A 27,952-nucleotide genomic window follows, 5' to 3' on the forward strand; every position below is an offset into this window, starting at 1 on the left:
GCCGCCGCAGTATCCAGCGATGATGTTGCCCCCCCCGGCGGTGGCAACGGCAGCGGCGACCGCACAGCCAGTTACATGGATCGCTCGGTGCTGCACCGACCTGATTCCGACCAGAGAGCGGGTCGGTGGCGCGGAATGTACTGGGTGCACCGATGAACCCATCGGCGCATCCTATGGCGACCTTTTGGGCTGTCAATCGACGGTCCTCGCTGGTCGCGCGCGACGCTTCCGTGCTGGTGCATAACACGTATATCCACACGATCTCGTCTACTGTTCGTGTTCAAAGTGTTTATAATGTGAAGTCTATTCGGTCTATTATGTACACTATATGCATATGTATCATCTAGCTAAGCTTCGGGTTCCGACAGCTCAGTTCTTGGCCTGCAGCATCTCGAACCACTGGCGCAGCGAGTCCGACAGGATCTCCGGCAGCATGGCCGACGTCGGCAGCAACACGTAGTACGGGAACGGGTAGTTCTCCAGGTACGGCACCATGCGCACCTTGCCCTTCTCGAACGTCACGCTCTGCGTGTCCAGGATGGACGTCTGCTGCGGGTTCTCGCTCTCGGCCGCGCCCTGGTCCACGATGAGCAGCACGATGAGCTGCTGGCGCTCGAGCGCCGTCTCGATCAGTTTGCGGATGCGCACGCGGCCGTCCGAGTCGAAGCGGCCGTCTGAGATGAGGAACACGATCTGCGTGAACTCGACGGTGCTGCTGGACGCGGCGGACGATTGCTTGGCCGTCTCCAGCAGCTGCAGGATTGTGTCCAGCGTCTGGACCATGTTGGTCTTCTTCTGCTGGAAGCCGAAGCGCCCGATGAGGCGACTGCCCGCGTCGTCCGTGAACGGCGTGTCAAACGCGTGCAGCAGCTCCAGCTCCTGGCCGAACTTCACCACAGAGAGCTCGCCGACCTCGAGCTGTGTCATACCCTTGCAGAGCGTTGCCAGAGCTTCCAGTGCCAATCGGCCAGCGTGGTTGTCCGCCATCGACTCCGAATCGTCGATCGCCAGCATCACCTGGTACTGCCGCTTCGACGGGCGCGTACGACGCAGCCAAATCTTGTCCTTGCGGAACTGACTGGCGATGTACGGGATTACCTTGCGCATGTTGATGCGCTTGCCCGTGCGGAAGTCGCCCTCAAGCTTGGCGCGCAGCATCGGCTCCAGCACCAGTCGGAGCTGCTCACACAGCCGCTGAGACGCACCGGCAGTCAGTGCCGTGTATTTGGCCCACAAGTCAGCACCACGTTCCTGTTCCGCTTGAGACGACCAATTAGCGATGAAAGAGTCCAGCTCGTCACGCAAGGCAGCGACCTCGTCAGGAGTCAGGAGCTTCACCGCTCTAGCCTCCGCTTCATCGCCTTCGTCCTGATCTTGCATGCTGTTGGTCAAGTCCAAGTCGCGCAACCTGGACGGGAGCGCGTGTTCCGCCTCCTCATCCAAAAGCTCGTGCTCGCCGCCTTCAGCAGCGTTCTCGGGCTTCATTTCCTGCTCAGCAAGCTTCTGCTGCTCCTTTTCCGCGTTATCCTCAGCTGCATCTGAGTCAGGTTTGGCCTCTTGTTTCACCGGCCTGGGTGTGTCTTTCTGCTCCTGTTCTTCCGTGGATTTCTCCTTCTTCTCCTCCTCTTCTTCATCCACCTCCATGGCAGTAGCTCCGTTTCCAGGGTTTGTTTCTTCCTCTTCCTTCTTCTCGACATCTTTGTCCTCCTCTTCTTCACTTCGAGGCTGATTCATAACCTGGTTTTCGTCAGCAGCAGCCAGCGCATGCTCCACGTCCTCCATTTCCTCATCATCGTCCACGAACTCCGCCGTCGTCATCTCCGCGGCCTTCTCCTGCTTCTCGGAGTTTTTGCTGTCCTGCTCCTTTTCTTCTTCAGTGCGGTCCACCATCTCCACACGCTTTTTCCAGTGCTCTTGAGCCTCCTGTGCATTCCGATACGGGTTTGGCTCGCGACGATCACGACGTTTCTCGCGAGGTTGCTCGTTCTCCGGGTTACTCTCAACCTGTGACTGCGGTTTCCACTCCTGCTCCGCATCTTGGAGTCGTTGCTGCTGCTCTGCTTTTGAGCCCGGCTGCTACTGCTGTCGTCGTTGCTCTGCTCCTGATCCTGAGCATCGGCCTCCTCCATTTCCTGGTCCTCTGCCTCCTGCTCTTCAGCTTCCAGCTCATCCTGGCCATCCTTCGACTGCGTACCAGCCACCGTTGACGCTGCATGCTCTTCCTCGGCGCTCTCAGGCACCTCAGGCTGCTCTGCATCCTCCTCCTCTTTCTCTTCAGCCTGCTCAGGCTCGTCCTCCAGACCGCCACCGCCAAGCTGAACAGCATTGTCCAATTGCTCCTCTTCCTTCTCCTCCTCAGCGTCCTCATCCTCTTCAGCGCCGGCAGTTTCTTCTCCTTCAGCATCCACTGCTGCCTCGTCGTCTGGGTCATCAAGCTTGTCCATGTTTTCATCATCCGGTTTATCCCCTTCAGCGTCGCCATCTTCATCACCGTCGTTGTCAAGCTGCATATCTTCAGGAAGTTCGTCACCGTGCTCCTTCTCGGCTTCGTCCTCTCCGTGACCCTCTTCTCGCTCGGTCGGGTCCACGTCATGATGGTCTTCATACTTATCCTCGAAGTCGTCGTTGACCTCTTCCATCTTCTCATCGTCTCCGTCTTCACCGTCATCATCGCCGCCCTCGTCATCATCGGCACCCTTGTCGTCCGACTGATCCAGCTGCGGCTTCTGCTTGTCATCCTCCTTCTTGTTCGAGTCATTCTTCTCTTCCTCATCGCCGTCCTTGCCGCGCACTTCATCCTCCAGTGCCTCGCCTTCAACCTTCGAATCTTCCTCAAACTTTTCCTTGTCCTTATCGATGTTTTCTTCGTCATCGTCCGAGTCCTCGCCCCACATCTTTTCGTCCACGACATTTTCATCGTCCTGATCGAACTCGCCCATTTCGCGGTCCAGCTCCTCCTCGTCATCATCGTTCTCGTCTTGATCTTCCTTCTCGTCATCCGGGACGTCCTGCATTGTGCCCTCGAAATCGTTCTGCATTTCCAGCCCCGTGTCTTCAGGTTTCTGGTCCGCCGGTGGCTCCGGTTCCTCTTGTTGATCTCCCTGAAGACCAAGAAGTTGCTCCTCATCCTCAATCTCATTGCTCACGTCCTTCTTTCCCTCACCTTCTCCCATACCAGTGCCTTCAACGTCGTCCTGGAACTGCATCTTGCCCGCACCTCCATCGCCTTCTTCGTCATTCTTCTCCTCGTCCGTGCGACAGAAGCCGTGCTGGAACAAGTTTCTGAAGATGCGAACTAACACAAAGTCCAGCTTCATGACGCTCTTGTGCGCCACGAGGAAGTCGACAAGCAGCTGCCGGCTAATACCGCGCACATCGAGCAGACTTGATTCGAAGTGTTCCAAAAGCGACAAAGACTTCAAGAAAATACCTCGCCACTCCTTAGACTGCGTATTGGCGAGCTGGACATACTGATATTGCAACATCTCCAGCAGCTCGCCCAATTGTGAAGCGACATGGTTCACACGTGAGTCCTTCACCATCGCGGAAAGTGTAGCAAGCTGATCACGAAGCGACTGCTCTTCTTCCTCCTTCGATGTGGCTGCTTCCTGGGTGTCCTTCGAGATTTTTGTCAGGTCCTGGATCGAAACCAGGACGGTCTCAACAAGCTTGTCATAGCGCTCGCTAAACGTAGTCAGCGCCTCCGCACTCTCTTGCTCATACTTCTTTTCATCAGTGAATGGTAACGAGCTGCCACTGGCGTTAGCCATCAACTGTGCAAATTTGCTGTCGTCACGAGTGATGCCAGCATATTCGACTAGGAAGGCTTCGAAACAACTCGGGGTTGTCACCGTACCAAATGCCGCGGACGTATTTAACAGGAGATCTTGGATTTCACTGAACCGAGCAGCGTTCGACTTCAGCACATCAACTGCTACAGGCAACCTTTCTGCAGGGTTTTCTGATGACCTCGCCACAACCGGAGACACACCGTAGACACGCTTGGAAGGTCGCGCAAAGGACACAATAGCAGCGTCGCCACCCGCATCCTCGCTAGCGCTCACAGCACGGTGGGGAATCGCTGGCACACCAAGCGACTTTACCAACCCAGCACTATCGGTGAACGAGTTGTGAATGATGTCGCATAGCTCAAAAATGCGCTGGAACAGCTGACGAACATCCATAACCACAGAGGCGTTCTCTGGTGATTGCTGCAAAATTTGCAGCACTGAGATCTCGAGCTCACGGAGAGAGTGCCGCAATGAAACGACGGATGTTTGCTGGAATGCCTGCCACTTACTTGCAGTTTGAGGGTCAATCGCTGCTTCATCATCACTGCTACACGAAAGGTAGTTCGCCTTAAACTGCTTCAGCAATTTGAGCGTGGTTAGTCCATCTACAAGCTTTTCGTGACTCAGTGACGTAGCGTGAAGGATCTGTCGTTGCTGGAGCATCGTGAATAGCATGTTTTCTGCGTATCCACTCATACGCTCGGTTTCGCTCGACGACAGGTCATGAGAGAAACTCGTTATCGCGCTGTACCGCAATGAAGACAACTGGCCGAGGAACCGGTAGTAGTAGCCATCAGCACGCTGCCACAACCACATAGGCGAGTTCTTCGTCAAGGTCTCTTCCGCCGGTTGAGACTGATGAGCGCCACCAGCCTGTTTTCCCTTCTTCTTGCCTCGTTTTTTCTTATCCTTCAAACCTCTGCCACTAGTTGAAGCACTCAAACTCTCGGAATCAACAGCAGCCTCCAGCTCATCCACGTGAATACAGTTCTCCACATCCGGCACATCCAACTCGAATAGTTGCTGGATTTGTTGTTGTTCAACAGGTAGTTGCAGTCGGTGGAACGCCATGCCCTGAGTTTTGAGTTCGCTGAGCAGATCAATCAGTGCCTTTTTCTTGGCACCCTTCGGTAGCCCCGTTGCCTTCTGTAATTTAGCCATCCGGTAGAAGATCGTTTCGCAAAGATCCTCACACAGGTCTCGCACTTGCTGGCGGCGCTCGATCTGCTCGCGAGACAAAATGTGCTTTTGAGTGTACTTCGCGATACGCTTCGACAGCGTAGAGAGCTTCGCCGCGTACGACGAGAGTTGAAGCGTGGCTTCATCTTCGTTGTTCTCGATTGAAGGCGCGCTTGTATGAATCAGGCGCAAAGCAAGCGGTCTGTCAGAATCCTGTGAATCCTCCTCCGTCACGGCCTTAGCCTTCTCATTGTCATTCCCAGAAGCGACACCCTCGGTAGAATTGGTATTTGCATCCTCATCGTCGGTATGTCCAACATCCTTCGGCACGACAACCCTGTCGTCGAGGCCCGCTAGTTCCGCTTTTGTGGATTGAATTCCGACAAATCCGCCGTCCTTCGTAATTCCGCTATCAGTCGAAGCGTCAATCACAGTTTGCATCGAGACAGTCAACACCGCATCGTAATCACGGACAAACTTCATCAGCTTGCGGTGCGATTTCTCAGCCGATTCCGCAAGCGAGTAGTACGTTTGTTCATCCCAGCGGCAAATCTTTACGAATTCAACAAGTTTGCGCTGGATCGGCGCCTTCATGCTGCTCCACTGGCGCTCCAAGTATCCCAAGTGCTGTCCATAGTACCGATACAAATGGTACAACATGTTGGCGAGAGCATACTTTGAAGACTTCGAAGCAAGGGTGTTCGATGATCCGTGACGCTCCGAAGGACTCCACATCTCCATAAACAACTGGGCGCAGAACGAGTAAACCACTAGCAGGCGAGTCTCATATTGGCCGATGGGGCACGAACGAATGTAAGCGTCCAGTGTCTCAAACAATCTGCCCATAAACTCGCGCTGCTTCTCGGCACTTTCTCTAGCTGTATCGCTGAGGGCCTGAACATCCGCCCTGTTCTCGCTTAGCGGCGTAAAAAGCCACTTAGATAGGTGACTCAAGTGAAGCCATTGCAAGTTCTGCGGGTTCGCACGGTTCAGGTCACACTCATCACTCATGCCCTCGTCAGATTCAAACTGCGCTGTCAGCAGCGAGTACATGTTAATCCACGTCTTCTGCGCCGCGAAACGGTGTTGCTTTTCCTTCACATACAGCAGGTGCGGCCAAGAGTAGAGCTCGAGCTTTCGCCACCGCGTAACCAAGGCTGAGAGAGCGCCAAGTTCGTCACTAATTGAGTAAGCCTTTGCCGCATACATCTCCCACTCCTGTGCCTTGCGGAGCAACAGCTCCACACCCGTGAGGGTGCGGACCAGAGGAGAGCTTATTTCAAAGTTGCGGATACGGTCGGCAATAAGGACAATTTGTTGCAGGATCGCATGGTCGGGCCATTGAGCCAAAAGTGACTGGACCTTCACCATCAGGCGCTGCAGAGGCTCCGCAACCAACACAACTTCCTTGACCAAGGGATCACGGTGGAAGTCGATACCTTGAATGTAGTCACTGTTTAAAGATTGGAACGATGGCACAGCTCCCTTTTTGGTGCCCACGCTGCTGCCAAGGCGGGCTTGGACCAAAGAAGCGGCAAGAACTCCAGACGACGCCACAGCACTTTCGATAGAGGTAGACGCTGTAGCATTAAGCGACTTGCGCAACTTCACGGCGAGAGAAAACGCTCTAGCGAATGTGCTCACGATCTCCTCCTTGGAAATCGCAATCTTTGAGTTTGAAGTTTCAGCGTACAGCTTAACGTGAGTTTCACACAAGCGCTGCATGATCTTGTCTGTGATCAGCACGTCCATGTCTGCCGCAGATGGAAGAGCAGCTGCATTAGTATTCGCAGCAGCAGCTTGCTCAGGGCTCAAAAATGCTTGGAAATCACGACCGCTATAGTCTGGGAATTGTTCGCGATACTCCTTCTCTAACAGTTCCTCCTCTGTTTCCAGGTCGAGCTGACGAACCTTGTACTTGAAAAGCTCTTCTTCCTCCTTTCGCTTCTGTTCCTCGCGTTCTTTCTGCTCTTGCCACTTTGTCAAAAACAAATCAAACAAAGTCTTGCTGCTGGTGAGTGCAGTGTCCACTGCCAGTGAGTCCAGATCACGGTTCATGCGTGAAGTCGTCACTGTTTCGCGGAAAAGAAACTCCATTTTGGCAAGTGCCACGTCAAGCAATGTCACCTCGACCTTGCGCTTATTCGCTACACCAGCCCCAAACATGATTGAAGTGCCCGAAGTACCAACAGTTTGCAGCATTAACTGAATTGCACGCCATGATTGATCCACGGTGTTCACGCTTAAAGCAGCCGGGAACTGCACAAGCGCGAGAGCCAAGGTCTCTTTTTGTTGTTCCTTCAGCGAAGCCTCCTTCAGTTGTTGGTAGAGTGACCAAGTGACAAGTGCAACTCCCTCCTTCACGCAGTAAATTGCCGCAGCGACAGGTTCTAGAATATCCCTGAAGCATTCGCCGAACTTCTTGGACAGTTGAGTGAGGAAGCTTTCAGACGTCTGCTGGAACATTTCCAGTTCACGCAGAAGCTCGCGTTTTCGTTGCTGTGACAACTTCGCCGATCGAACCGTCGACAGCAAAGCTGCTAGCTTCTCTGCCGGCATCACCGTAGCATTAAAGCGCAATAGATCGCGGAAGAGTTCTCCGAAAACAGAGGTAGCGACAGGCTTCATTTGCAGCTCACTTGTTTCGATTGCATCACCGTCCCTGCGGATTGTGTTTGGTTGAAAACGCTGGATTGCGAATGCTGATACTTCCCTCACTTGCCCGTACAGCTCGCTCAATGAACGACTAGCATTCTCCACGGCTTCAGGTGATGGCGCAGGCAAAGGATTGAGCCTATTAATCGACAGGCATACTGCGTCCTGCATGGTCAGCATTGCCAAGCGGTTCAGCAAATTCTCCTTCTTCACGAGCGGCTTCGTTACAGGGTCCACCGGTGAAGAAGGAAGAAGCAGTGCAAAGCGCCACAGTCCAAGTGTCACCATACACTCGCCGATTGCTCTTGTGACGATACTCTGGTCATTGTTCATGCGCTGCTGCTCCATCGCCACAGACGCCATCAATGGCGCAACAAGTGGATCCACTAGCGACGCGAACGTGTTGTCGGTAGAACTTCGCAAAGCCTTCAACAATGCTGCTTGAGCCTTAACGCCGAAAGTGAGCGGGCTGTCAGTAAACTGGTGAAGTAGGGACTGAATCTCCTCCCACTGCGTAGGCGCTGTGTTGTGCTTGAAGGTCGACTCAAACGCAAGTACAGTCGCTACGAACAATTCTCGAACAAAGGAGAAGCTTGCGCTCGGCATTAGCTTTCCTGCTTGCGCCTGTTCCGTGGCAAAGTGGCTCTTGATTTTTTTCCAATCGCGCAGCTCGCATCTGAGCCTCACTTGTGGGGCACATCGATTCCTCCAAGTCCACCTCCGCTATACTCTTCAGCACGACTGCACTCTGGACTGCCTGAAACAGCCGCGGGAAACCAGCAATCACCTGAGCGTGGTCAGCAACATCAGTACTCACAGCTGGAAGCCGTTTGTTTGCCTTACGGAGTTTTTTTTCGCGTGTCAAATACCTCCAGGGAGATCAGATCAACCTGGTTAAAGCTGTTGCAACGCAAGAATTGGTGGAATCCAAACAACACGCCGTTCAGGTGTGACTGAACCACCGAAGCGAACTTATCCAACTCTTCAGCCTGGTCAGTATGTTCCTCGCTTGAGACACCCAGAGAAACGAACTTGTGCCCGCACCACACAATATCTTGATACGCGTAGAAGCAAGCAAGGTCACGAAGGCCCAGACGCACGAGCTCCTCAATGATTCCTTCAAGCAACGTCAGCACCTGTGAAATGTCCTTAACAACTGTCACAAGTTTGTCTTGACACAAACCGCTCTTGTACAGGCGATACTTGTTCAGAACGCGCACCAGCTCCGTAATTGCCTGAAGCTCCTGGCGCGCGAGAGCATGCTCTAACAGTGGGCTCAACTGGAACGTCACCATGCGATCCATCAAAAGTGCACTCTCTTTCATATCAAAAAGCAAAATTGGTGCATCCTTGCCAATGCGGCTATCTTCTTCGCTTAGCAGATCCACATGACTGTCACCACTGTCTTCGATTTCACTTAAGTAGAGAGTCTTCTTTGAGATAAGCGCCGTAATTTCGGCTTGCTTTGCGCGCAGCTTCTTCAAAAGAACACCCGGTAGCTTAAACAACTCTTCCGCCATAAGCGCTTGCGGCTGACGTTTCGCACGCTCGCTTCCGCTTTTTCCGCGTGTTTGCTCCTGCGCCAAGTATGAGAATGCACATAGTGCATGCAAAACTTCCTTGCGAGCGTCAACATCCACATAAAATAGCGAAGATACGTCCAGCTTGCCACTTTTCATCGCAGCTTCCATTGAAGCAACACCTCCAAATAACAATGCCAAAACGTCAACCCTGCCGTCGGCAGATCCTTCAGATGCGCCCACAGAAATTGCTGAGAAGGAGGTCGAATTAACTTGCATGAATGACTTGGACAGCCGGTTCAAAAGATACTCAGCCTTCCAGAGATCAGCATTGCTAGGGAGCAACGAGTGGCCGCCCTTCTTCCAAAGCACATTCTTCCTCGATCCACAACCAATAAGTTTCTCGATTGTCCCCTGCATTCGCTGGGACATATCCAGCAGGTCGTTCCAAGTCGACCTCCACGGCGCAGTGAGCTCCGATTGCTCATCGGTCAGCTTCGCAAGCCGCAAAAGCGACTTCTTCAACCATTGCCAGTGGATAAGAAAATGAGTCCATTCGAATGTCTGCACACGCAATTGGATAGAAAACTCAAAGCGGTCTCGGAGGACAGCTTGGACGCCTTCGAAAAACTCCGAATTCATCACCAATTTCGGGAAGTTTTGGGTGAAAGCTCTCAGGAACGCGTTAAACGCGGACAAAAGTGGGTGAACCAAGAATATCAGTTCGTTCTCCACGTTAGAACGGTCAGCATGGTACTTGTGAACTGCATAGGACTGCTGCAGTACTGATAGCTTGTTCACATTGATTTCATGGCGAGTCGCACCTCCCTTTTTCGCCTTGCGCTTGTTGGTCTTCGATGGCGCGGCTTCAAACAGTGTATCAACCTGCTGGTACTGCTCCTGCTCGCAGAATCTCAACCACTCCACACCGTCAAGCAGCTCGAGCTGTCGCTGACCAACCAACATAGATTCCCAGACGCTGTCTAGTTCGGACTTCGCAGGGGGGAAACTCGAGGTACGTGCCGCAACAAGTGACTGCAATCGCAAGAAGCCCGCATGATTGGCAGCAAGATACACAGGCACAGGAGGCAAATCAGCCGATGTACCCAACAAGGCAGTCAGACGTCGAGCCACTTCCTCGATCTTCTGGCTAATATCAGCGTACTGCTCAGATTTTGTCGTCGACTGGAGGAAGCGTGCCAGCAACTCGATTGAACGTAGCGTTTCAGTGTTGCCATTCGCTCCGCGAGCAATCTTCTCTAATGCGAAGAGAAGGCGATCCGCTGTCAACGGCCCATTGATACTGCATGTACTCGCCACTTCCAGAATCTTACGTAGTGCGAAAGGGGCTAATGTCACTGCCAGTGTGTTTTCGCTGTTCTCGTCCTCGAGTCCAAAGAACGATTTTGACGACAGGTGCTTCCGTGCTTCTTCGAGAGCTCTCTGGGAATACATTGTCTTTCCTCGCTGACACCGTGAAGCAACACACTTAAGCCATGCATCTGCGTTGGAGTCTCCATCAGTTATTGCGGCGTCTTCACCCATAGTAATACCGACATCTGGGGTCAGCCAAATCAACTGCAAGTCCATAGCGTTTTCGTCTTCAGGCTTCTGTGAGGATAAAACAAGATGTTCAAGGTATGCAACATCTCGCTGCAGTGCAAAGCTTTCGCTCTGTTGACACAGCACAAACGTTGAGGAACAAGCAACCATTGGAAGCACACGCTGTCTCTGAGATTTTTCTTGCGAAGCTTGGAAAGCACGCAGGAACAACTCTAGAACGTCTTGGCTTAGACCAAGCTGTGCAAGCAACCCGTCACCATACACACGTTGGAAGGACTCGGCGATGGCATTAAGAGGTTGTACTCCACGCGAAAGCTCTGCTGACGCCAGCAAAGACCAGTTCTCCAGGTGTCGACGGTTGATACGGCCGTATTTAGAGCCAATCGTAAACTCTCCAAGTTGCGTTACCACACGCTCATGAGCAGCTTGGAAAGCTTGAGAAAGAGCACAGCCTGGAATTCCGCATGCCAGCGGTATCTTGATGAGGTCTAGACGTGGTGAGTCTTCATCTGCAAGCGCGATTTCAACGCAACGGTTTCTCATTGCACGAGAGACTTCACCGTACTGTGCATCCATCGCCAGAAACATCCGGAAGTTCTTGTGCGGCTTAATCACACGAAGTTTGCCGTTAATGATACCGCACTCGTTGATTAGCATTTCACCACCGGTTTCCATGAGCGAGTTCAGTCGATCCAAAACAGACGAACTGCAAAAGTTGACATTGTCCAGCAGCACCCATTCACCCTTCTCCATTGCTTGGATCAATGTGCCGTCCACCCACTCAAAGCAGCTCGCAATCGATTTAGATTTGCTGAGCTGCACCACGCTTTCAATATCGTTCAACAAGCCAGTAAGTTCCGCTACCACCTCCTCGCTGTTGGTTTCCGTTTTCTGGAGCATGCTAACGATGTCTTTCATCAAATCAACAACCACTTCGTCCAGTTGGCCCTTTGGCAGCTTTTTAGCTTTGTGCGTCTTCCCACTGTTATCACGGCTCCGCGGATAAGCATTCTCGCTGTAATACTTCTCACGCATGTTAAGTGCCCACCATGTGCTGCTGATACGGTTTGCCTTTTCAGAAGCGCTGTTTTCTTTTCTGTGAAATTCCGGTCGAAGCCGAAGACAGCATTAGTTGCTGTAGCACATTCGCATACACAACTTGGATCTTCTGCTTGATGTCACGCAGCTTTCGCCCTACATCCACCTGTTCAAAGCAGCCAAGCAGCTCCGTGGCATCCGTCCCAGCACTCATGCCGAGTTCGTGCAGAGTATTACCGCTCAGCGCAGCCAACAAACGGACCGAAGACGTTTTCCCGCTAGCTGGCGGTCCAACAAGAAGTGCAGGCCACGACATGTTTACACAATGTGCCAGTGCCTCCATTGGTTTTAGAAGGAAGTTAAACAACGGAGGAAGCGCGACCGATCTGCATGTTTTCTTGTCTCTTTAGCAATGCGTTGCCAATCTCCACAAAACCAGCCGACATGCGAAGCGAAACAGCACCTAGATCCATTGGCTTCACACCAAAGAATTCTTCAAAACGCCGGGAGATTAATTCGCGATCCCGAGATGAGCGCATCCTTTCCACATAGATAAAGTTCACATAGTAGCTCAACGCTTGCAGTTGGTGCTCGGCACTGTCTAGCTGTCCATGTTGCTTAAGCAGGTCACAGAAACGAAACACGTCACGCAAATTGAACTCCCACGGCGCACCGAGGCGACCGTATCTGCAATTCACCATCGTGTCTTCATGCACCGCTCGGTTGAAACCGATCATTCGCTCGAGTAGAGTCTGGCCTACCAAGGCCGAGTCGTTCATGTTTTCTTCCGTGACAGGGCAATGTAGTGCGGGATACATTGAGCTCGCAATGTGGATAAGGTCCTGTTCGTGAAGTGTCTCGACAAAGACTCGGGTAAATCGGTTCAAAACGACTTTGGCAGTCCCTTACGACCACCACCCTGACGAAGCGGGTTTTGAGCAGCAAACACACGGAATGTTGGCGGACACTCAAACTCTCGGTCGAGCTCCGGAATGTACACGCTTCCTCTGTGGTCCAGACACGAGTTCAATCCTTCCAATACAGACTGCGATGCGAGATTGAGCTCATCGAGTAGCACCCAATCTCCCGCTTTCAGCGCACGCAAGAAAACGCCATCACACCACTCAAACATGCCGCTGGAGCCTCCTCCTTGAGGTAGTTTGCTGCCCTTGTCATCCGCATTATCAGCAGGCGCCGATGCAGCAGGTAAATCTGACCCAAAGAGGTCGGAGATATCGGTTTGCTCTGACAGATTAATTCGCACAAGCCGATGGCCTGATGCTGCCGCTAATGCACTGATCAAACTGGTCTTGCCCACACCCGGGGAACCTTCCAGAATGATGGGGCGACTAACCTGCATTGCACGCAGGACGCGGTACAGATTTGACATCGTTGTTGGCGCTTTCAGCGAAAATGCGGGTTTTCTCAGCACAGGGTCGGGTCCACGTGGAATAAGGAATGGGGAAATGCCGAAGCTCCCCTCTGTAGCCTTTTCCGAGGAAAACGAATTCAACTGGTCGATGTTGTTGTCCACAGACAGCGATGCAACATTCAACGAGTCCACCACCTTTTGCTTGACGAAATGGTCATCATCGGGCACGAGCGCCAACAAATAGTGGTATGCCTCCTCTCTAGCTTTTAATGCGGTGTGCAGTGCCTTATCAGAACCAAGACCAAGTCCGTCCAGAATCGAGAGTGCTGCACCCTGGACAAATGATGTCCAAGCTGTTACCGTCAACGACGAGTCGTCATTCTGTTTCGTCACCACGGACGTGATAAAGTTAATCCAACTGAGAATGTCACGTAACGTCACGGCTCCGCATCCGCCGACTCCACCGTTTGCCTCGTTGAAGGTTTTCACAAAGCTTAGGATGGGATCGCATAAAGTAGACAAGTTCGCTGATGCGGCTGCTGGCAGAGCGCGAGATGGCGCCACGATTCCCCGGGGTCCAACCAACCGATCACGAATAATCGTAGCGATATCATCCAAGTCGGAGATTGCCGGCACCCAGATTTCAGTGAACCGGTTCCGCAGTGCAGGAGACAACTCACGCTTACCGAAATCGCCTCCAGGATTCATTGTTGCCATTACTCGCCACTTGGAGTGGGCTACAATCTCTTCCACTTGGTCACCACCCTTTTCGGCGAGTAGTAGTGTGCGCGATGGCTCCAAAACACTATTCAGACGTTCCAGCACGGCATCCTCTGCAAGGTTAACTTCATCGATCAAAATCAAGTCACCATTCTTCATGGACTCAACAAGAGGACCATCTGCCCACTCGAAGATAGACTGGAACCTCCGCTTCAACACATCGATACGTTCAACAAGTTCCTTCTGCTGTACCAAGTCGCTATCCACGACGCTAGATCTGGCACTCTCGTATTTGGTCAGCATCGCGGCTACGCCCTCAGATTTGATGTCAGCTCGGCGCTGCTCAACTTCATGTTCGTCGATGCATCCGTCAGTCACGGCAAGAAAATCAACAAGCGCCTCTTCCAACTCGTGCGCAGTTTTCTCCTTTCCGCGCACAGGGCGTAAACAACCCAGGAAATCCGAAGTCTCGGTGTGCTGGTGACAATTCAGGATGTGAAGCGGCTGAGAGAAAAGAAGCGAGTACAACTGGCAAACAGTAGTTTTTCCGCAACCAGTTTCTCCAACGAGCAAAACAGGTTCCTCATTCTGCAAACAGCGACCGACCAGCGCGAAAAGTCTCCGTAGTGACTTAGTAACACTGATCTTCTCGAGACCTGCTGCGTTACCTGCTGATTTTGGCTCACCGCTTGATGTTTTGCCACTTGCAGTTTCCTCAATCGCTTGCTCCACCATCGCTTGGACCCGTTCGAACTGCTCCTTCGTACCCCATACCGTCTCTTGCTCAATCTCGCCGTTCTCGTTCAGCAGATTTGATTCGCGAGGTTTGCCGCTGTAGTAGAGGGCGTCGAGATCAATTTTCACGTTGCATTTCTTTTCCAAAACTTGTTTGACCACCTGCTTCTCTTCATCCTTCCGCAGTCGCTCGGCCAGCAAACAATATCCTTCTTCTGCTAAGGCTTGCTTAGTTGCTGGTCGACGTTCAGCCCATCGAAGCAAGTCACGAGTAGTGATGAAGCCTGACTTGCCAGCGAAAACGGATGATTGCTGTCGAACAAGTTGCAATTGGCGCATGATATCAATCAAAATTCCACAGTAAGACGGAGGTAGCGAGCTACGTTCCTGCAAAATAGTTTGAAGCTCACTGGATGCAACTTCGTCCACTTGAATCTCCAAAAATCGATTACGGAACGCGCGGGACAAAACTTTACGTCCACCATACAGACCTGGTGGATTCTGAGTCGCGAACAACATGAACTTCGGGTGCGGTTTCACCGTCTCTTGTGTTTCCGGCAAAAACAGTTCGCGGTTATCATCCAAAAGTCGATTGAGAGCCTCGAGGACCTCTGACGGAGCCAAATTCAACTCGTCCAGAATGATCCACCAACCCTTTCGCACAGCCTCCACCAAAACACCCTCCTTAAACGCAAGCTTGCCGTTAGAGTCAGACACGTAGCTTCCCATGTACTCCTGGATGTCTGTGTGCTCGTGGTTGTTAATACGCACACACTTTTGTCCGATACGTGCAGCAAGGTAACCAATCAAAGACGTTTTACCGGCCGACGTAGGACCCTGCAAAAGCACAGGGTATTTGCCGATCAATGCTGCTCGCGAAACGTGACGCAAATTTTCTTCCACAGACTTCGTAAGGACAAATTTCCGTCGAGAAGTCACCGGGTCCGGCAACGAGTCGTCTCTGGGCGGCTGAAAATCACCTTTTCGGACCCAGTAGGAGCTCACCAAGACAAATTCGCTAGTCTTTTTGGAACCACCGGGGCATGGGGGAGAGCGCGTCAGTTCCTTCGATTTAATCGTTTTCGCGAATGTATTCTTGATAAGTTTTCAAGATACTGACGCGATTCCATTTCGAGCTGCGTGCAGAAGCTTGAACAGAAGCCTTCAAACATCGCTCGAGATGTACCGTAGCCTCGCTGAATCAAGATGCGAGTGATATGCAGTGCCTGGCTGAGTGTACGGAGGGAGTAGCGAGGCTTGTGGCGCGCACCATCGCTCAACCGTAATTCTGCTTGCTTCCTTGCTTCCAGGTAAAACTCCACCGTTTCTGGCACTAGAGCGCCTGTAATTTCCTTGAACTGGTGGTGAACGACCATCTGCAAGTCTGCAGGATTGACGCATTCATCGACGTAAATCTCCGTAAATCGATTGCGGAGAGAAGGAGGCAAATCCTTTTTACCAACGTCGGTTGAGGGATTCATTGCACCGAACAGTCGGAAATTCGGGTGCGGCCGGATGACTTCGACATCACCACGCTCCGTTAGCGAGAATGCGCTCGTTTCGTGTTCTAGAAGGGTGCTAATTCGCTCCAATGTATCGGATGAGGCAAGATTGATTTCGTCGAGCAACACCCAATGGCCCTCACGTAATGCTTTCACTAATACACCTTCCACAAATGAAAAAGCAAAATGTGATTCAGCTTGTTCCTTCTGCCGTTCAAATCGTACCAGCTCTGCCTCAAAGGTGTCCCATCGGCCCACCAAAACGCTGGTAGAGGCGCCCGAGACAGCCATCTTGTTACTGCTAGCAGCCTCCGAGTTTTCTTCATCTCGGCCAGTGCCACCGCTGCTGTTCTGAAGCTTGGAGGTAGCCATCTGGATCGCTTTACGCATGCCTTTTACGAGCTTCTTCCAATCCTTGTGCTCCAGCGCAATTCGAACAACGTTAAGAAATCCAGCGTTACTCTTCTGTGAAAACGTAGCAGTGAACAGATCCACGAAATCCATGTACAACGGCCGCGCGAGAAGATGAATCTCCACAGGTTTGAATCCGCCCACGAGATCGGAGCTATCACTCTGAATATTCAAGTTCTGAACAACCAGGCGCTGTCCCATCGCCGCTGCCATGTGTTGGATAATCGTAGTTTTACCGCAACCAGTTTCACCAATGAGCAGTGCAGGCTCACAGGTTGCAACAATGGCAGCCATTTTCTCCAACAGTCGTAGAACGTGGCCTGTCATCACAACAGAGCTGTTAGCGGGTTTATCACCTTGTTCCAGCTGCGCCTGCTGCGACAAGGTTGGCAGATGCACCCGACCAAACTCCACTTCGTGTGTATTAAATGCAACGTGAGGCTTGTGCTGCTCCAGATAGTACTCGATCTTTTCAGCCTGTACTTCCCAAATAGCAGCCAACGCGCAAGCAGAATGTAAGCGTGTCTTCGTGTCTCGAATACCGGCACAAAATACATCTAGCGCTTCCACAACAATACGCATACGATCGTCCTCAGTAATGTAATCGTGGCTGGAGGATGCGTTTTCATGAGTAGCGCCCGCAGCATAATAGCAAAGCGGTAAATGCGCTTGCACCACTTCAGCAAATCGCGCAGGCAGAAGTCTCGTCCATAATTCCGACGTGTCTCCTTCCACAACTGCACAGGTCCACCGACCTCTTCGCTTGCATAGCCAGATACTGCATTGTATGTCGTCATGATCTTGGATACAACCTGTCTAGGGATTTTCACGAACCGAGTCAGCATGATCTGCTCGATTTCGCTATCTGCGAGGGGTGCAACACCGACGCTTGTCCACACGGACTCCTGGAATCCCTTCGGCATCTGATGTCCGTGTGTAGTCGTACCGAAAATCTGGAAGTTCGGGTGCGCCACCAGCAACTCGCCACGACCAGGAAGCACCATTTCGCGAGTCTCGAGCAACGGCATCAGCGCTGCCAGGACCTCAAACGGTGCGCGATCAATGTCCTCAATAACCACCCATCGGCCTGCGAGTACGGCGGTTGTGAGTGCACCAGGCTGCCACGTAAACTCGCCGGGGACGTCTGTGCAGACGTACGATCCTAAGAGCGTCTTGCTATCAATCTGGTCGTCCAAGTGGAGCTCAACCATATCGCCGTTGCCCGATAGCCGGGCAAGTTCCCGAATCGTAGCTGTCTTGCCGCATCCCCCAGGCCCGGCCACCAAAATCGGGCGTTTGAGACCAAGAGCAATCGCAAGCGACTGCAAGTTCCGCTTGGTCGACGGGGTTGGTACGAGCGGCTCTGTGGTCACCGCAGCATCTGCCGCGATCTGTCGTTGCTGGTGCAATTTACTCGTCGGGATGACCACGCCAAAAATGTTCTGCAGTGAGTCGTGGAACGGCACGGGCTCGGGTTGCGTCTCGATGGTGTCACTGTCGTCCTGTTCCTGATACACGCTCAGCTCGATGAGCTGTTCCTGTCGGATCGCGTCTTCGCTGTGCAGCTCCAGTTCAATCTGCCGCACTGTCGGGCTGTCTCCGCTCACGGCAGCGTCCTCGCCGACGCCCAGTCCCTTCAAGAATTCATTCCGCTGGGCGTTGCCCATGCTCAGCACCAAGGCCGAGGCGCGCGTTGCGAACCAGCGCACGCGTGTGTCGTCGTGGAAGCTCAGCGGGAAGAAGGGCGTCCAGTTCCAGAGCGCCGTGAGCTCCGTGGGCCTCGCACGCAGCAGCAGGAACGCGGTCTTGGCGATGCGTCGCAGGCGCGCGAGCGTCTCGGCGCTCTGCTGCTTCTGCGCAGCCGCCACCTCCGCGAGCGCGAAGAAGCACGGCGCCGTCTCGAAGTACTGCTGCGCCAGCGTGCTGGTGGCCGGCAGGTACGTGAGCAGCTCGGCGAGCGTGGCCGCCAGCAGCTCGCTGCGCCTCATGCTGTCCGCGCACTCGCTGTACTGCTCGCCCTCGTGTTCGTACAGCACGAGCGCCGGGTCGGTGAGGCGCACCATCAGGTCCAGCAGGAACGGCCGCAGGTGCTTGACAACCAGCACGCGCAGCTTGCGGTGCGCGAGGCACGCGGCCAGCGCCTGCAGCTGCAGGTGCACAGCGGCGGCGGGCTCTTCAATGGTAGGCGTCAGCGCCTGGAGAGCTGGGTGCTGCTGCAGGCTCGTGTCGTTGCTGCTGCGCGCGGCGGCCAGCAGCTGCCGCAGCCCCGCGCGCAGGCGGCCCACGCTCACCTGGCGCTGCTCCGCCGCGTCGGCGCGCGTCGCGTCATGTCCGTCCGCGTCGGCCATCCAGAGTGCGGAATTGCGCAGAGTGATGGTCCGTCAGCCACTGGCGGTGCGGCAAAGTGACGCCACTATGTTGCTTGAAGCGACGCAAGTCGCAGCGGCGACCAACCAAAAGTGGTCCATCCTTTTTTTAGTCTGGCACAAAAAATGTGACACTCGAATTCTGCAGTGCGCATCTTTTTTTTGGTCCGGTACAAAAAGTGTGACGCTCAAATTCTGTAGTTCTAGGTTGAAGTATCCAGATTTAGTTTTTTAGATTCACTTGGTATTTAGAAACCTAAAAGCATGTTGAAGTGACCGGGATTCTGAGTGCGTCCTTCATGCAAAGTAAAACCCGTCGCTGGCCAATTTGCTCGCGGGTCTATGGGAGATCTGGAGCCTGCACCCGCAGCTGCAGCACCGGGTTCTAGCCAAATGTAGGTTGGGAGACCGAGTCTCGCGTTGCACTACACTGCCTCACTCGTACTCTTGTAGCTGCTCCTGCTCGGTGGCAGGCAGTGCGTTGCTCAAGGACGTGGTGTTGCGCGTCCTGCACGCTGTAAACGACCAGCAGTCTCTCGGTTTATCAGCCGGTACGTCTTCACAATGGCTACTTAATCGCTGTTCGTATCCAGAGTACTGCTGACTCACTTCAATCTGCAGCCTGCTTCGTCAACAGCATACACTTGTGGCGCACAAATTATGCATTCGCTTGTGAGCGGTATCGCCGTTCGTACATGATGTAGCCGGACACCCTGTCGAACACCTCGTTGCTCAGCACACTGCGACACACATGCCGTGGCCTCGTCCAAGCATTCGGTCGCCAACTCCACCGCTCGCTTTGAATCTAAGCGAGCACTCTACCAGTCGGCAATGGCGAGAGGTGTGATTCAAGAAGACGAAGGAAACCCAGCCTGTGAACAGTTTAAGCTCAAGACGCTGAAAGAGCACCGATACGACATCCGCTTCCAGGAGAAATGCGTGACGCCGAAAACCTGGCGATCACCTCTGCGTGAAGCCCACAAGCTTATTCAGTACGGGGGCCGTGTGAATCTCGTTGATGCGCTCTATCTGCTACAGGAGCGCATTTGGCTCGACCCCGTGTCTGCAACCTCACCGTGATGTATCTCTTCGACAACCTCGGAGAAGCAGTGAAAGCGTGTCGCAACAGTTTGCGACTCGAACGTCCAACTGGAAAGCGCTGTACAACCTGGGTGTTGCTTTATCCCGTTCCCAGGACTATCGAAACCGCTTGTCAGCTTTTAAAGTCCAGCGGATATTGCTGAAGAAATGGTGTCAATGTTCGAGGACCGCCCGTTCATCGCGTCCAGAAACGGCCAGTGGACCAGCGCCAGGTTGGTACTCGTGTCGTAGCACAGCAGCCTCGAACGTCCGTCATCCGCCTCTAGCACACAAATCCCTGTCACTAGTTGCTGGTCTACCCACGTGCTCAGCGCCGCGGAGGAAATGCCGGCCGCCGGTGCCAGTTGCAGCGAGTGTAGCAGGCAGCCCGACTCGAAGTCGTACATTTCCAGCCGCGACGTAACTGCGCGCGAGCACACCACGAACACAGGCCCCCAGCACGCCACGAGCGTTTGAGCCGCCGTGGCTGCCTTGCTCACACCAGCTGCGCCGCCCGCCTTCGGCTTGGGGTTCGCGCTGAGGTCCTTGCAGCTCGACAACACCTGCCAGTCGCCTGTCTCCGATGCACAGGTGAACACGTAGACGTTTCCCTTCCTCGTGGCGACCACGAGCTTCGTGCTGCACGCGGAGAAGCTCATGCTCGCGACCCGCGGAGAAGCCAGCACTCTGGACAACATGGCGCTGCCGAACGTCGACAACTCGTCGTCGTCGTGTGCATCCAGCCTCCGCAAGAACAGGCGGCCATCCATTGTACCCATAGCAGCAGTGCGTCCATCGTCGGAAAACCTCACCGAGCACACTGCAACCTCGTCGTGCACTCTCGCCACGTGTGTCAATGTCTGCTCAGCTACGTCGCCTTCCTCTGTCAGCTGCAGCTCTACCTTGTAGAGTAACGCTCCGAACGCAGTGCCCACCATGAGCAGAAACTCGCGCTCATCGTCGTCGCCTCCAGCTGCAGATAACAGCGGACGCCGCCGCCGTTTAACGACGTCCATGGACACGACGCCGTACCGCAGCCACAGCCTGGCCAGCACGCGGAAGTCGTCGCCGCTGTAGATCGTCACTCTGCGATCATGGGCGGTTGCAACCGCAGCCCCGTCGCGCGTCCAGCACTGGCAGAAGCTCGCGACCTTCTCCTTCTCCTGCGCCGCAGCCGGCAGCACCTTGCGGACGCGCAGGCAGCTGTGCTCGTCTCTCAGCCGGCTGTTCTGCAGCACCACCAGCTCGCCGCCGGCGCCCAGCACGCTGCAGAGGCCGCGGGAGTCCCCGGAGGGCGCGGCGACTGTCCCGTTCCACGTCGGAAACGGCGGGAACCCATGCAGTCTGGCCGAGCGCACGCCCAGCTCCGCGCCGTCCTCCATTACCAAATGTATCAATGTATCTCGTACTTAGCGGGTACATAGGTACAGGTGGTACCGTACAGTACCGATACCGTAGATTGCCGTTTCTATGCATGCCCTAACTCTGGGAGCACATCATTTTGCGTCGCCGAAGTCGACCACGAAATTCTCCATCACTCTAGTGCTCTCGGCGTGTATCCATGGCCCTGCCACCTCGCACTATCGCTGGTGATTTTAGTCGGGGAACGCAGGCGTCGGCGGCCTGAGTGTCCGCATCAGTCGAAACTGGAAACCTATCACTTCTGCAGGACCAGTCGCCCTAGCCCTACCCCGGTTGCCCATCCAGGGGGCGTTTGCCAAGTCGATTGCATACATCCAGCCGTTACGCGTTGCGGAAAAAGGGGGTGTCGACCTGCTTCCAGATACACACGTCACTGCCAGCGCTTGGAAGTGCGGCGCCATTCGAGCATCGGCGCTGGTGACTTGACTCTCCCTTGAAGCTGGGGCGTGCAGCAGCAGCGAAAGAGAACCGCCACCGTTAGACAGGCAACAACGGGAAAGCAGAGACGACGGCATTCGCCAACTGGCCGGGGCTACACATTCGACGGCAACTTTCCAGCGATGCACGCGGCCATTGCCATCCGACGCGCGCTGCGAGTGGGCGGCAGCGGCATGCGGGCGCTGCTGCTGGCACGTAATGCGCTCCACTTGACAATGGACGTGGCGCTGCCGGCGGATGTCGTGCGCAGCGAGCAACAGCTCCGCGTCCGTCCATGGCGTCGTTTCGGCGGTGACGCGGGAGCGGAGGGCCACAGCTGGAGCAACAGGGAGGTGCTAGCTGTTGGGGTGGCAGCGTCTGCCATGTCGGTAATTGCAGGCGGCGAGGCGCTATGTGAAGCGCTGGAAGGAGAGGAAGACGACAGCGAAGACGACGAGTCGGCGGTGCGACACAAGAATTGCAACTTGTGTCGCGACAGTGACGACAACGACAACATGTCCATCTACTTTGACGCCGAGTACGAGCCCAAAAAGCTGCTGGGCTGCGGCACGTTCGGTGTGGTGATGCAGTGCGTGCACAAGGAGACCGGACGCGTGGCGGCGGTGAAGATGGTGCAGGACATTGCTGGCAACCAGGAGGAGGTGGACCGTGAGAAGGAAGCGCTGGGCCGGCTGGAACGAGCCGGTGGACACGAAAATATCGTCGGGTACGAAGGCTCGTATTACCACAACGACTTCCACTACATTGTGTTGGAGTACGTTGCTGGCATCTCGCTGCACTCGTTCGTCGAGAAGCACAGCGCGCTGGACGCCACGTGGGCTCTGAAGCTCGTGTCGCAGCTGGCCAGTGCACTGCAATTCATGCACGAGGCCGATGTCATCCATCGCGATCTCAAACCTGAGAACGTCATGGCTCTCGTCAACTGTGACGGCAAAGGCCGCAGCAGCGCGCGGGGACGCTAACGAAAACGAGGATGTTACCCTCAAGATCATCGATTTTGGCTCTGCGGGACGTGCGTCGCAGCCAGAATCGTCCAACAAGGCGCGCGCCACGACGCTGTCGGGGACGCGTTGCTATTGGCCTCCGGAGGTGCTGCAGCTGCAGGGCATGACGGCGGCAATGGACATGTGGGCGCTCGGGTGCATCCTGTACATCCTGATTTCCGGTCGCCACCCGTTCGACCTGTCGGGCTGCTCCACCGAGGACGAAGTCATTCAGCGCATCAAAACCGAGCCCGTGTCGTTCCTGCTGCCCGTGTGGCACGACGTCCCTGAGGAGACCAAGGAGCTCATCCGAGGCCTGCTGGAGAAGGACCCCCGCCACCGACTGTCAGCGGACCAAGTGCTCGAGCACCCGGCCGTGGTCGAGGCCACCAAGGAACTGTGAAGTAGTGGCTGCATCGAAGCAGCCGTGTGTTGTACGCGTGCGTGTGCGGTCGTCCCAGTGCACACGCCTCCATTATCTATCCGGCCAACGCCCAAAGTGACGAACATGTTGCCCCCAACATGGCTTCACCCTTGTAACGTAAAAGTCGGCTCCCATCGTCAAATCCCATCACAATATTTTCATTAATCCGCACCGTTCATTCGCTGTTCTAACCTGACAATTACCATTGTTCAAAAGGGGAGGCGTAGGCGACACCAATCCGGCACCCGAATGGTGCGTGCACCTTGCTCGCCCTACCGCTCTACGCGGCCTGCGTGACTCACCGGTTGTGTATTGCCCCGCCATGCAGCAACAGACCCAGGCGTCGCTCGACGCGTGGCGGTACCAGCGCCGCCTGAAGGACGCGGCCAACCACAGTCGCAACCTGCAGCGGGACTTCCCCGTGGACCTCATCAAGCCGTCGCTGGCGTCCGCCGCGCTCTACACGGGGCTGGCAGTGCGCCAGGAGGTGTCCGACCCGGAGCAGATCAGCTTCGACAGGTACCGGCGGCGGCTGCAGGAGTTCGACCGCGAGGAGTACGGGCCGTCGCCCTCCAAGCGGCAGAAGCTGGCGATCGAGAAGGTGGACCACGTGCGCGAGCAGAGCAAGCAGAACCTGAGTCTGCTGCGGAGGCTGCAGAGCGAGCTCAGCGGACGCAGAGATAGGCGTCGCGTGAGCGGTGCAATCGGCTTCGGTAGGATGGGGACCAGGGCGAGCCATAAGCAGGAGGACAAGGTGGGGATTGCCAAGCAGGAAGACAAGCTGGAGAGTGATACCGAGACCAAGGTACGCAGTTTGCGTTGAGGATTATTGTAGGTGGAGGGTGACAGTTGTGGTGAATATGGTATGTTAGGAGGAGGTCGAACCAACGCAGATTGAGGACGACAGCAAGGTTGAAGCTCCGGTGCCGAAAGCTGGCAACGATAATGACGATGAAAAGAGTATTACGGTGAAGTCTCGCGAGGAGGAGATTGCTGAGCTTGAAGGTACGACGCTGCGTTTGGGTATTGCACGAGTCGCTGTGTCTGATTCTGAGGTGTCGGCATGCACGACTTTTGCAGCAAAACTCCGAGCGCAGCATTTGTCCCGGACCTCTGAGGCAGATCGACTGTTCTACGACCGTCTTGCAGAGCGCGAGACTAGCGTACGTTGGTTGCTTCGTTTTGAAAGCCGTAATGGTTGCGTAACGCGCTAACTCGTTTGTGATCGTGCTGTTAATACGCTGCGTGGACAGACCATCTTCGAAGAGGTTTTGCTGGACGAGTTATACGGGTTAGCTGTAAACGTGTTCGACGAAGAAGAAGAGAAATCCCGCAACAAGGAACTACCGCCGGATTTGCTGGAGATTGTCGAGGATGCTCTGCATGAAGGCCCAATGGAGGAAGTGCTAATCCAAAAGTACAACGTAGACATCACGCGGCGCCACCTGCAGGTCTTGCTACCGGGAGTGTGGCTGAACGACGAGGTTCGTGTCATGGACGACTCAAGCCCGTGAAATTGAGTTAGAGGTCGTCGCCTGTTAACCGTGTTGTTGGTGACTGCGTAGGTGATCAACTTTTATTTCCAGATGATGAGCGACCGAGACGAAGCGCTTGTCAATGCAGGCGTGCTGTCCAAGCGCAGTCACTTTTTCAACTCGTTCTTCTTCACAAAAGTGTCCGAGAATGGATATAATTTCATCAATGTCCGCCGGTGGACAAGAAAGGTAATGCTCAATTTGGTTTTTGTTCGTTGGTGGCTATCGCTTATCCCTTCACTGCGTGCCACTCGTGTAGATCGATCTGTTTGCCATGGACAAGATTTTTATGCCGGTGAATGTCGGCAATGTAAGTGTTTCTATTGTTTCACTACAACTCCAAAGGGCTTGTGCTAACACGCCGTGGTTATCTACTGTAGATGCACTGGTGCATGGCTGTCATCTTCATGACGGAGAAGCGCATCCAATACTATGATTCTATGCACGGAAGCGGCGCCCAATGCCTGAAAGTATTGTTCAGGTACACTATTGCTCGTTTGAACGACCGATACTTTCAACGCTGGTAAGTATTTTGATCATCCTGAATTCACTGTTGTTAGGTATTTGCATGACGAGTCGGAGCACAAGAAGAAGCAGAAGTTCGACGAAGAAGGCTGGGAGCTGGTCGCCTGCACTCCCGACACGCCCCAGCAGAACAACGGGTCCGATTGTGGCGTCTTCTCCTGCATGTTCGCCGACTACCTGTCCCAGAGCAAGGTGCGCAACACCCGCCTCCCAAGCTTCTATCCATCGTTGCCCAACTAACCTGTTCTCGCTCGTTGCAGCCGCTGACGCTCAAGCAGAAGGACATCCCGTTCCACCGGCATCGCATGGTACTCCACGTTAGTCGAGGCTACATCCCACTCGAAGAGGAAGGACTATAGAAGACGACACACCAGCACTGCAATTAAACGTCGTCAGGGCCTCTCAGCACTGTCCACAGCAACAACAACAACAACGACAACAGGACTTTTGGCGAGTGGCGTTTATTAATGGCGGGTGGGGATCGCTCGCAATGTCTCTTTCATATATACGTGCAGGCGCAGAGCCGTGCTCGTTGCTCTGCCTACTTGACCGTGAAGCCTTCGCTGCGCAGGCAGGCCTTGTGCGCCTCGATGATGTCCTTGCAGTGCTCCTCGCCGTTGGTGACGATGCACAGGTCGCGCGCCTGCTTGGTGGTCGGGCACGAGCAGCAGATCTTCTTGCCGGACTTGCCCAACACGGGGCCCTCCGTCACGGTCGCGGTGCACTCCTTCTCGGCCATGGTCTGCGGCTGTAGTACAGTAGTGCGCTCGACTTGCGCTCGGCGCTGCTCGTTCAGTTCTGGTGGCCTCAGTCGTTGACAGTCAGGCAGCGCGTCTCTGCAGCCAAGCAAGCATGGCCCCAGAACGAGAAGTACCGTGAACCCCAAAAGAAGCAGTACCCTATGTCGCAGAACCCTTACGTAATCAGAAAAACTCTTTGATCGGATATTGACGGAGTCACACGGGACGCGTTCGATACAAGACAGCAAAAAGTAGCCTCCATAATTGCATCTTATAGGTGCCCTGTTTGTTGGGTGAAGGTGTCGACGAGCTAGCGATCCGACCGACCAGCAAGACCACTTCGCTCAATAGGAATGCCTGGGCTCTGCATGTCACCAAGGTGAAGTTCATGGCAATTGTTGACAAGCCTGCCATGCAACGTGGGGGGGAGAAGAGTTCAAAGCCGAGCTACTTTCCATTTTACCGGCAAATACAAATATACACCCACAGGAGAGAGCATGAGCCCATGACTGCAATGCGCATGGGACTGCAACTCTCCTTCCAGCTTAAATATCGGTCCGTTTCCTTACTCTTCTTCTCAGCACCGCTTGGGCCGCGCTTCTAAGCGTCCTGGTTGCAGCGCGAGCAGCGGCCGTCGACGCGGCGCGTGCCGCAGTGGATGCAAAACGTCCCGGGGACAGACACGCGGTGCAGCATCTCGCCGTGGCTGTCGCGGATGTGGGCGGCGAGGTCGCCGCGCGCGCGGAACAGCATGCTGCAGAATGTGCAGTTTTCCCAGATCTCCTCCTCGGGAACTGACTGGTGGCCGGCCGATGCGGTCGTAGAAGAGCCCGAGCTGGGCGGCGACGCCACTCGGGCCAGCGGGATGTCGCGCACGTTCTCGGCATCTTCCTCGCCGATGAAGAGCATTTCCGTGGCGGTCACGAAGGGCGTGGGCCGTCGGAACCTCGCCACCATGGCGCCGCGGTCGTCTCGCTGCGAGCGCAGCACGGCTCGAAACCGGATGGGGAAGAGCAGCGGCACTTGGTTCTTCCTCTTCTCGAGCGTGAGGAAGCCGATGGCCTTGTTGACCTCCCGCCCCCCGCCGAGCGGGAAGTTCTGCGTGAAGCCCACGGACCGGTCGGGCCAGAAGCAGCTCGTGAGCGTGAACTTGGAGCTCGACGTGAGCGGCTTGCGGTCGGCGATCTGGATGACGAACACCGTCTGCTCGTCGCGCGTGCGCGACCACTTGAGGTACTTGGACACGTGCGTGGCGCGCAGGTACTTGCCCGAGCTCACGCTCACGAGCTGCACGCGCATCTCGTCCAGGATGAGGCGCTCGCGCACCTCCACGACGGGCACGATCTGCACGAACTCGTTGTCGGCGGCCTGGCCGGCGCACTGCGCGTTGTAGAAGCAGGGCGCCACGCTCTCCTTGTCCTTGCAGGCCACGTACGCGTCGTAGCCCTGCCAGAAGAGCTGCAGCGCCACGTGGTCGCGGGACGTCGACCAGGGCGACGTCGTCACGGTCTCCACGGACGACTCGGAGCTGTTGCGGCCGCTGCTGCTGCGGTCGCGGCTCGGCGGGGACGCGTCCTCGGGCGCCTCGCCCAGGCTGTCCAGCGGGAAGAACTCGGTCAGGTCGTCGTCGTCCATGGCGGACACGCGGACCTGCTCCTCCTCGCGCATGGCTGCGGCTCTAGGCGAGAGGGCCGGTACAATACGCCTGTGACTGAAGTAGCTCTTCGGCGAATGAGCAATGAGGACCTGGAAGCGGGCGCCGCTCTCTTTCGCCGGCGATGATGGCGGCGATTGCGCTCCGAGGGTGCTGCGACAGGATTGGCGGAAAAGCGGTGTCTCGGATGTCATGATTGGCCAGAATGCGGCGGAAGGGACTGGAAAAACGCGCCCTATTCCACCCCCTGTGAGCAACGCCGGGGCACAACCCATCGGGACCGACAGAAGCGGGGGCTT

The 27,952-nt window shown here is 55.0% G+C and overlaps 8 protein-coding genes across 10 annotated transcripts; 2 read left to right on the forward strand and 6 right to left on the reverse strand.

Moving 5' to 3' along the window:
- Nucleotides 1-369: 369 nt before the first annotated feature.
- IUM83_17096 (Midasin-like protein) lies at nt 370-10,111 on the reverse strand (the record flags this gene model as incomplete). Of its 3 annotated transcripts, XM_067942025.1 has the most annotated exons (4): nt 370-1,923; nt 1,998-8,188; nt 8,313-8,412; nt 8,495-10,111. In XM_067942025.1, the coding sequence occupies 4 exons, from the start codon at nt 10,109-10,111 to the stop codon at nt 370-372; spliced, it is 9,462 nt and encodes a 3,153-aa protein (XP_067792499.1). The 3 variants fall into 3 exon arrangements, with proteins under 3 accessions (XP_067792499.1, XP_067792500.1, XP_067792498.1); XM_067942024.1 differs by lacking the exons at nt 8,313-8,412; nt 8,495-10,111 and having other exon boundaries at nt 1,998-5,564; XM_067942023.1 differs by lacking the exons at nt 8,313-8,412; nt 8,495-10,111 and having other exon boundaries at nt 1,998-4,862.
- Nucleotides 10,112-12,629: 2,518 nt separating this feature from the next.
- IUM83_17097 (midasin-like protein) lies at nt 12,630-16,699 on the reverse strand (the record flags this gene model as incomplete). Its single annotated transcript, XM_067942026.1, has 2 exons — nt 12,630-15,410; nt 16,301-16,699. The coding sequence occupies 2 exons, from the start codon at nt 16,697-16,699 to the stop codon at nt 12,630-12,632; spliced, it is 3,180 nt and encodes a 1,059-aa protein (XP_067792497.1).
- A 344-nt stretch (nt 16,700-17,043) lies between these two features.
- Nucleotides 17,044-18,834, reverse strand: IUM83_17098 (midasin-like protein; the record flags this gene model as incomplete). The annotated part of the gene is made up of 1 exon (XM_067942027.1): nt 17,044-18,834. The coding sequence occupies one exon, from the start codon at nt 18,832-18,834 to the stop codon at nt 17,044-17,046; it is 1,791 nt and encodes a 596-aa protein (XP_067792501.1).
- A 1,238-nt stretch (nt 18,835-20,072) lies between these two features.
- IUM83_17099 (WD40/YVTN repeat-like-containing domain) lies at nt 20,073-21,314 on the reverse strand (the record flags this gene model as incomplete). Its single annotated transcript, XM_067942028.1, has 3 exons — nt 20,073-20,676; nt 20,745-20,752; nt 20,835-21,314. The coding sequence occupies 3 exons, from the start codon at nt 21,312-21,314 to the stop codon at nt 20,073-20,075; spliced, it is 1,092 nt and encodes a 363-aa protein (XP_067792529.1).
- A 600-nt stretch (nt 21,315-21,914) lies between these two features.
- On the forward strand, nt 21,915-23,178 carry IUM83_17100 (CAMK protein kinase; the record flags this gene model as incomplete). Its single annotated transcript, XM_067942029.1, has 2 exons — nt 21,915-22,709; nt 22,780-23,178. The coding sequence occupies 2 exons, from the start codon at nt 21,915-21,917 to the stop codon at nt 23,176-23,178; spliced, it is 1,194 nt and encodes a 397-aa protein (XP_067792514.1).
- Nucleotides 23,179-23,448: 270 nt separating this feature from the next.
- On the forward strand, nt 23,449-25,618 carry IUM83_17101 (putative SUMO protease; the record flags this gene model as incomplete). Its single annotated transcript, XM_067942030.1, has 10 exons — nt 23,449-23,451; nt 23,528-24,004; nt 24,072-24,204; nt 24,280-24,362; nt 24,453-24,683; nt 24,765-24,923; nt 24,994-25,044; nt 25,115-25,215; nt 25,295-25,451; nt 25,520-25,618. 10 exons carry the CDS (start codon nt 23,449-23,451, stop codon nt 25,616-25,618), a joined length of 1,494 nt encoding a protein of 497 aa, XP_067792513.1.
- A 33-nt stretch (nt 25,619-25,651) lies between these two features.
- IUM83_17102 (Cytochrome c oxidase assembly protein subunit 17) lies at nt 25,652-25,998 on the reverse strand (the record flags this gene model as incomplete). The annotated part of the gene is made up of 2 exons (XM_067942031.1): nt 25,652-25,667; nt 25,805-25,998. The coding sequence occupies 2 exons, from the start codon at nt 25,996-25,998 to the stop codon at nt 25,652-25,654; spliced, it is 210 nt and encodes a 69-aa protein (XP_067792512.1).
- Nucleotides 25,999-26,599: 601 nt separating this feature from the next.
- Nucleotides 26,600-27,667, reverse strand: IUM83_17103 (Zinc finger, C2H2; the record flags this gene model as incomplete). Its single annotated transcript, XM_067942032.1, has 1 exon — nt 26,600-27,667. One exon carries the CDS (start codon nt 27,665-27,667, stop codon nt 26,600-26,602), a length of 1,068 nt encoding a protein of 355 aa, XP_067792511.1.
- Between the last annotated feature and the right edge of the window lie 285 nt (nt 27,668-27,952).

Source organism: Phytophthora cinnamomi (assembly GCF_018691715.1).
Source record: "Phytophthora cinnamomi strain GKB4 chromosome Unknown Contig34, whole genome shotgun sequence".
In the NCBI taxonomy this organism is placed as follows: domain Eukaryota; phylum Oomycota; class Peronosporomycetes; order Peronosporales; family Peronosporaceae; genus Phytophthora; species Phytophthora cinnamomi.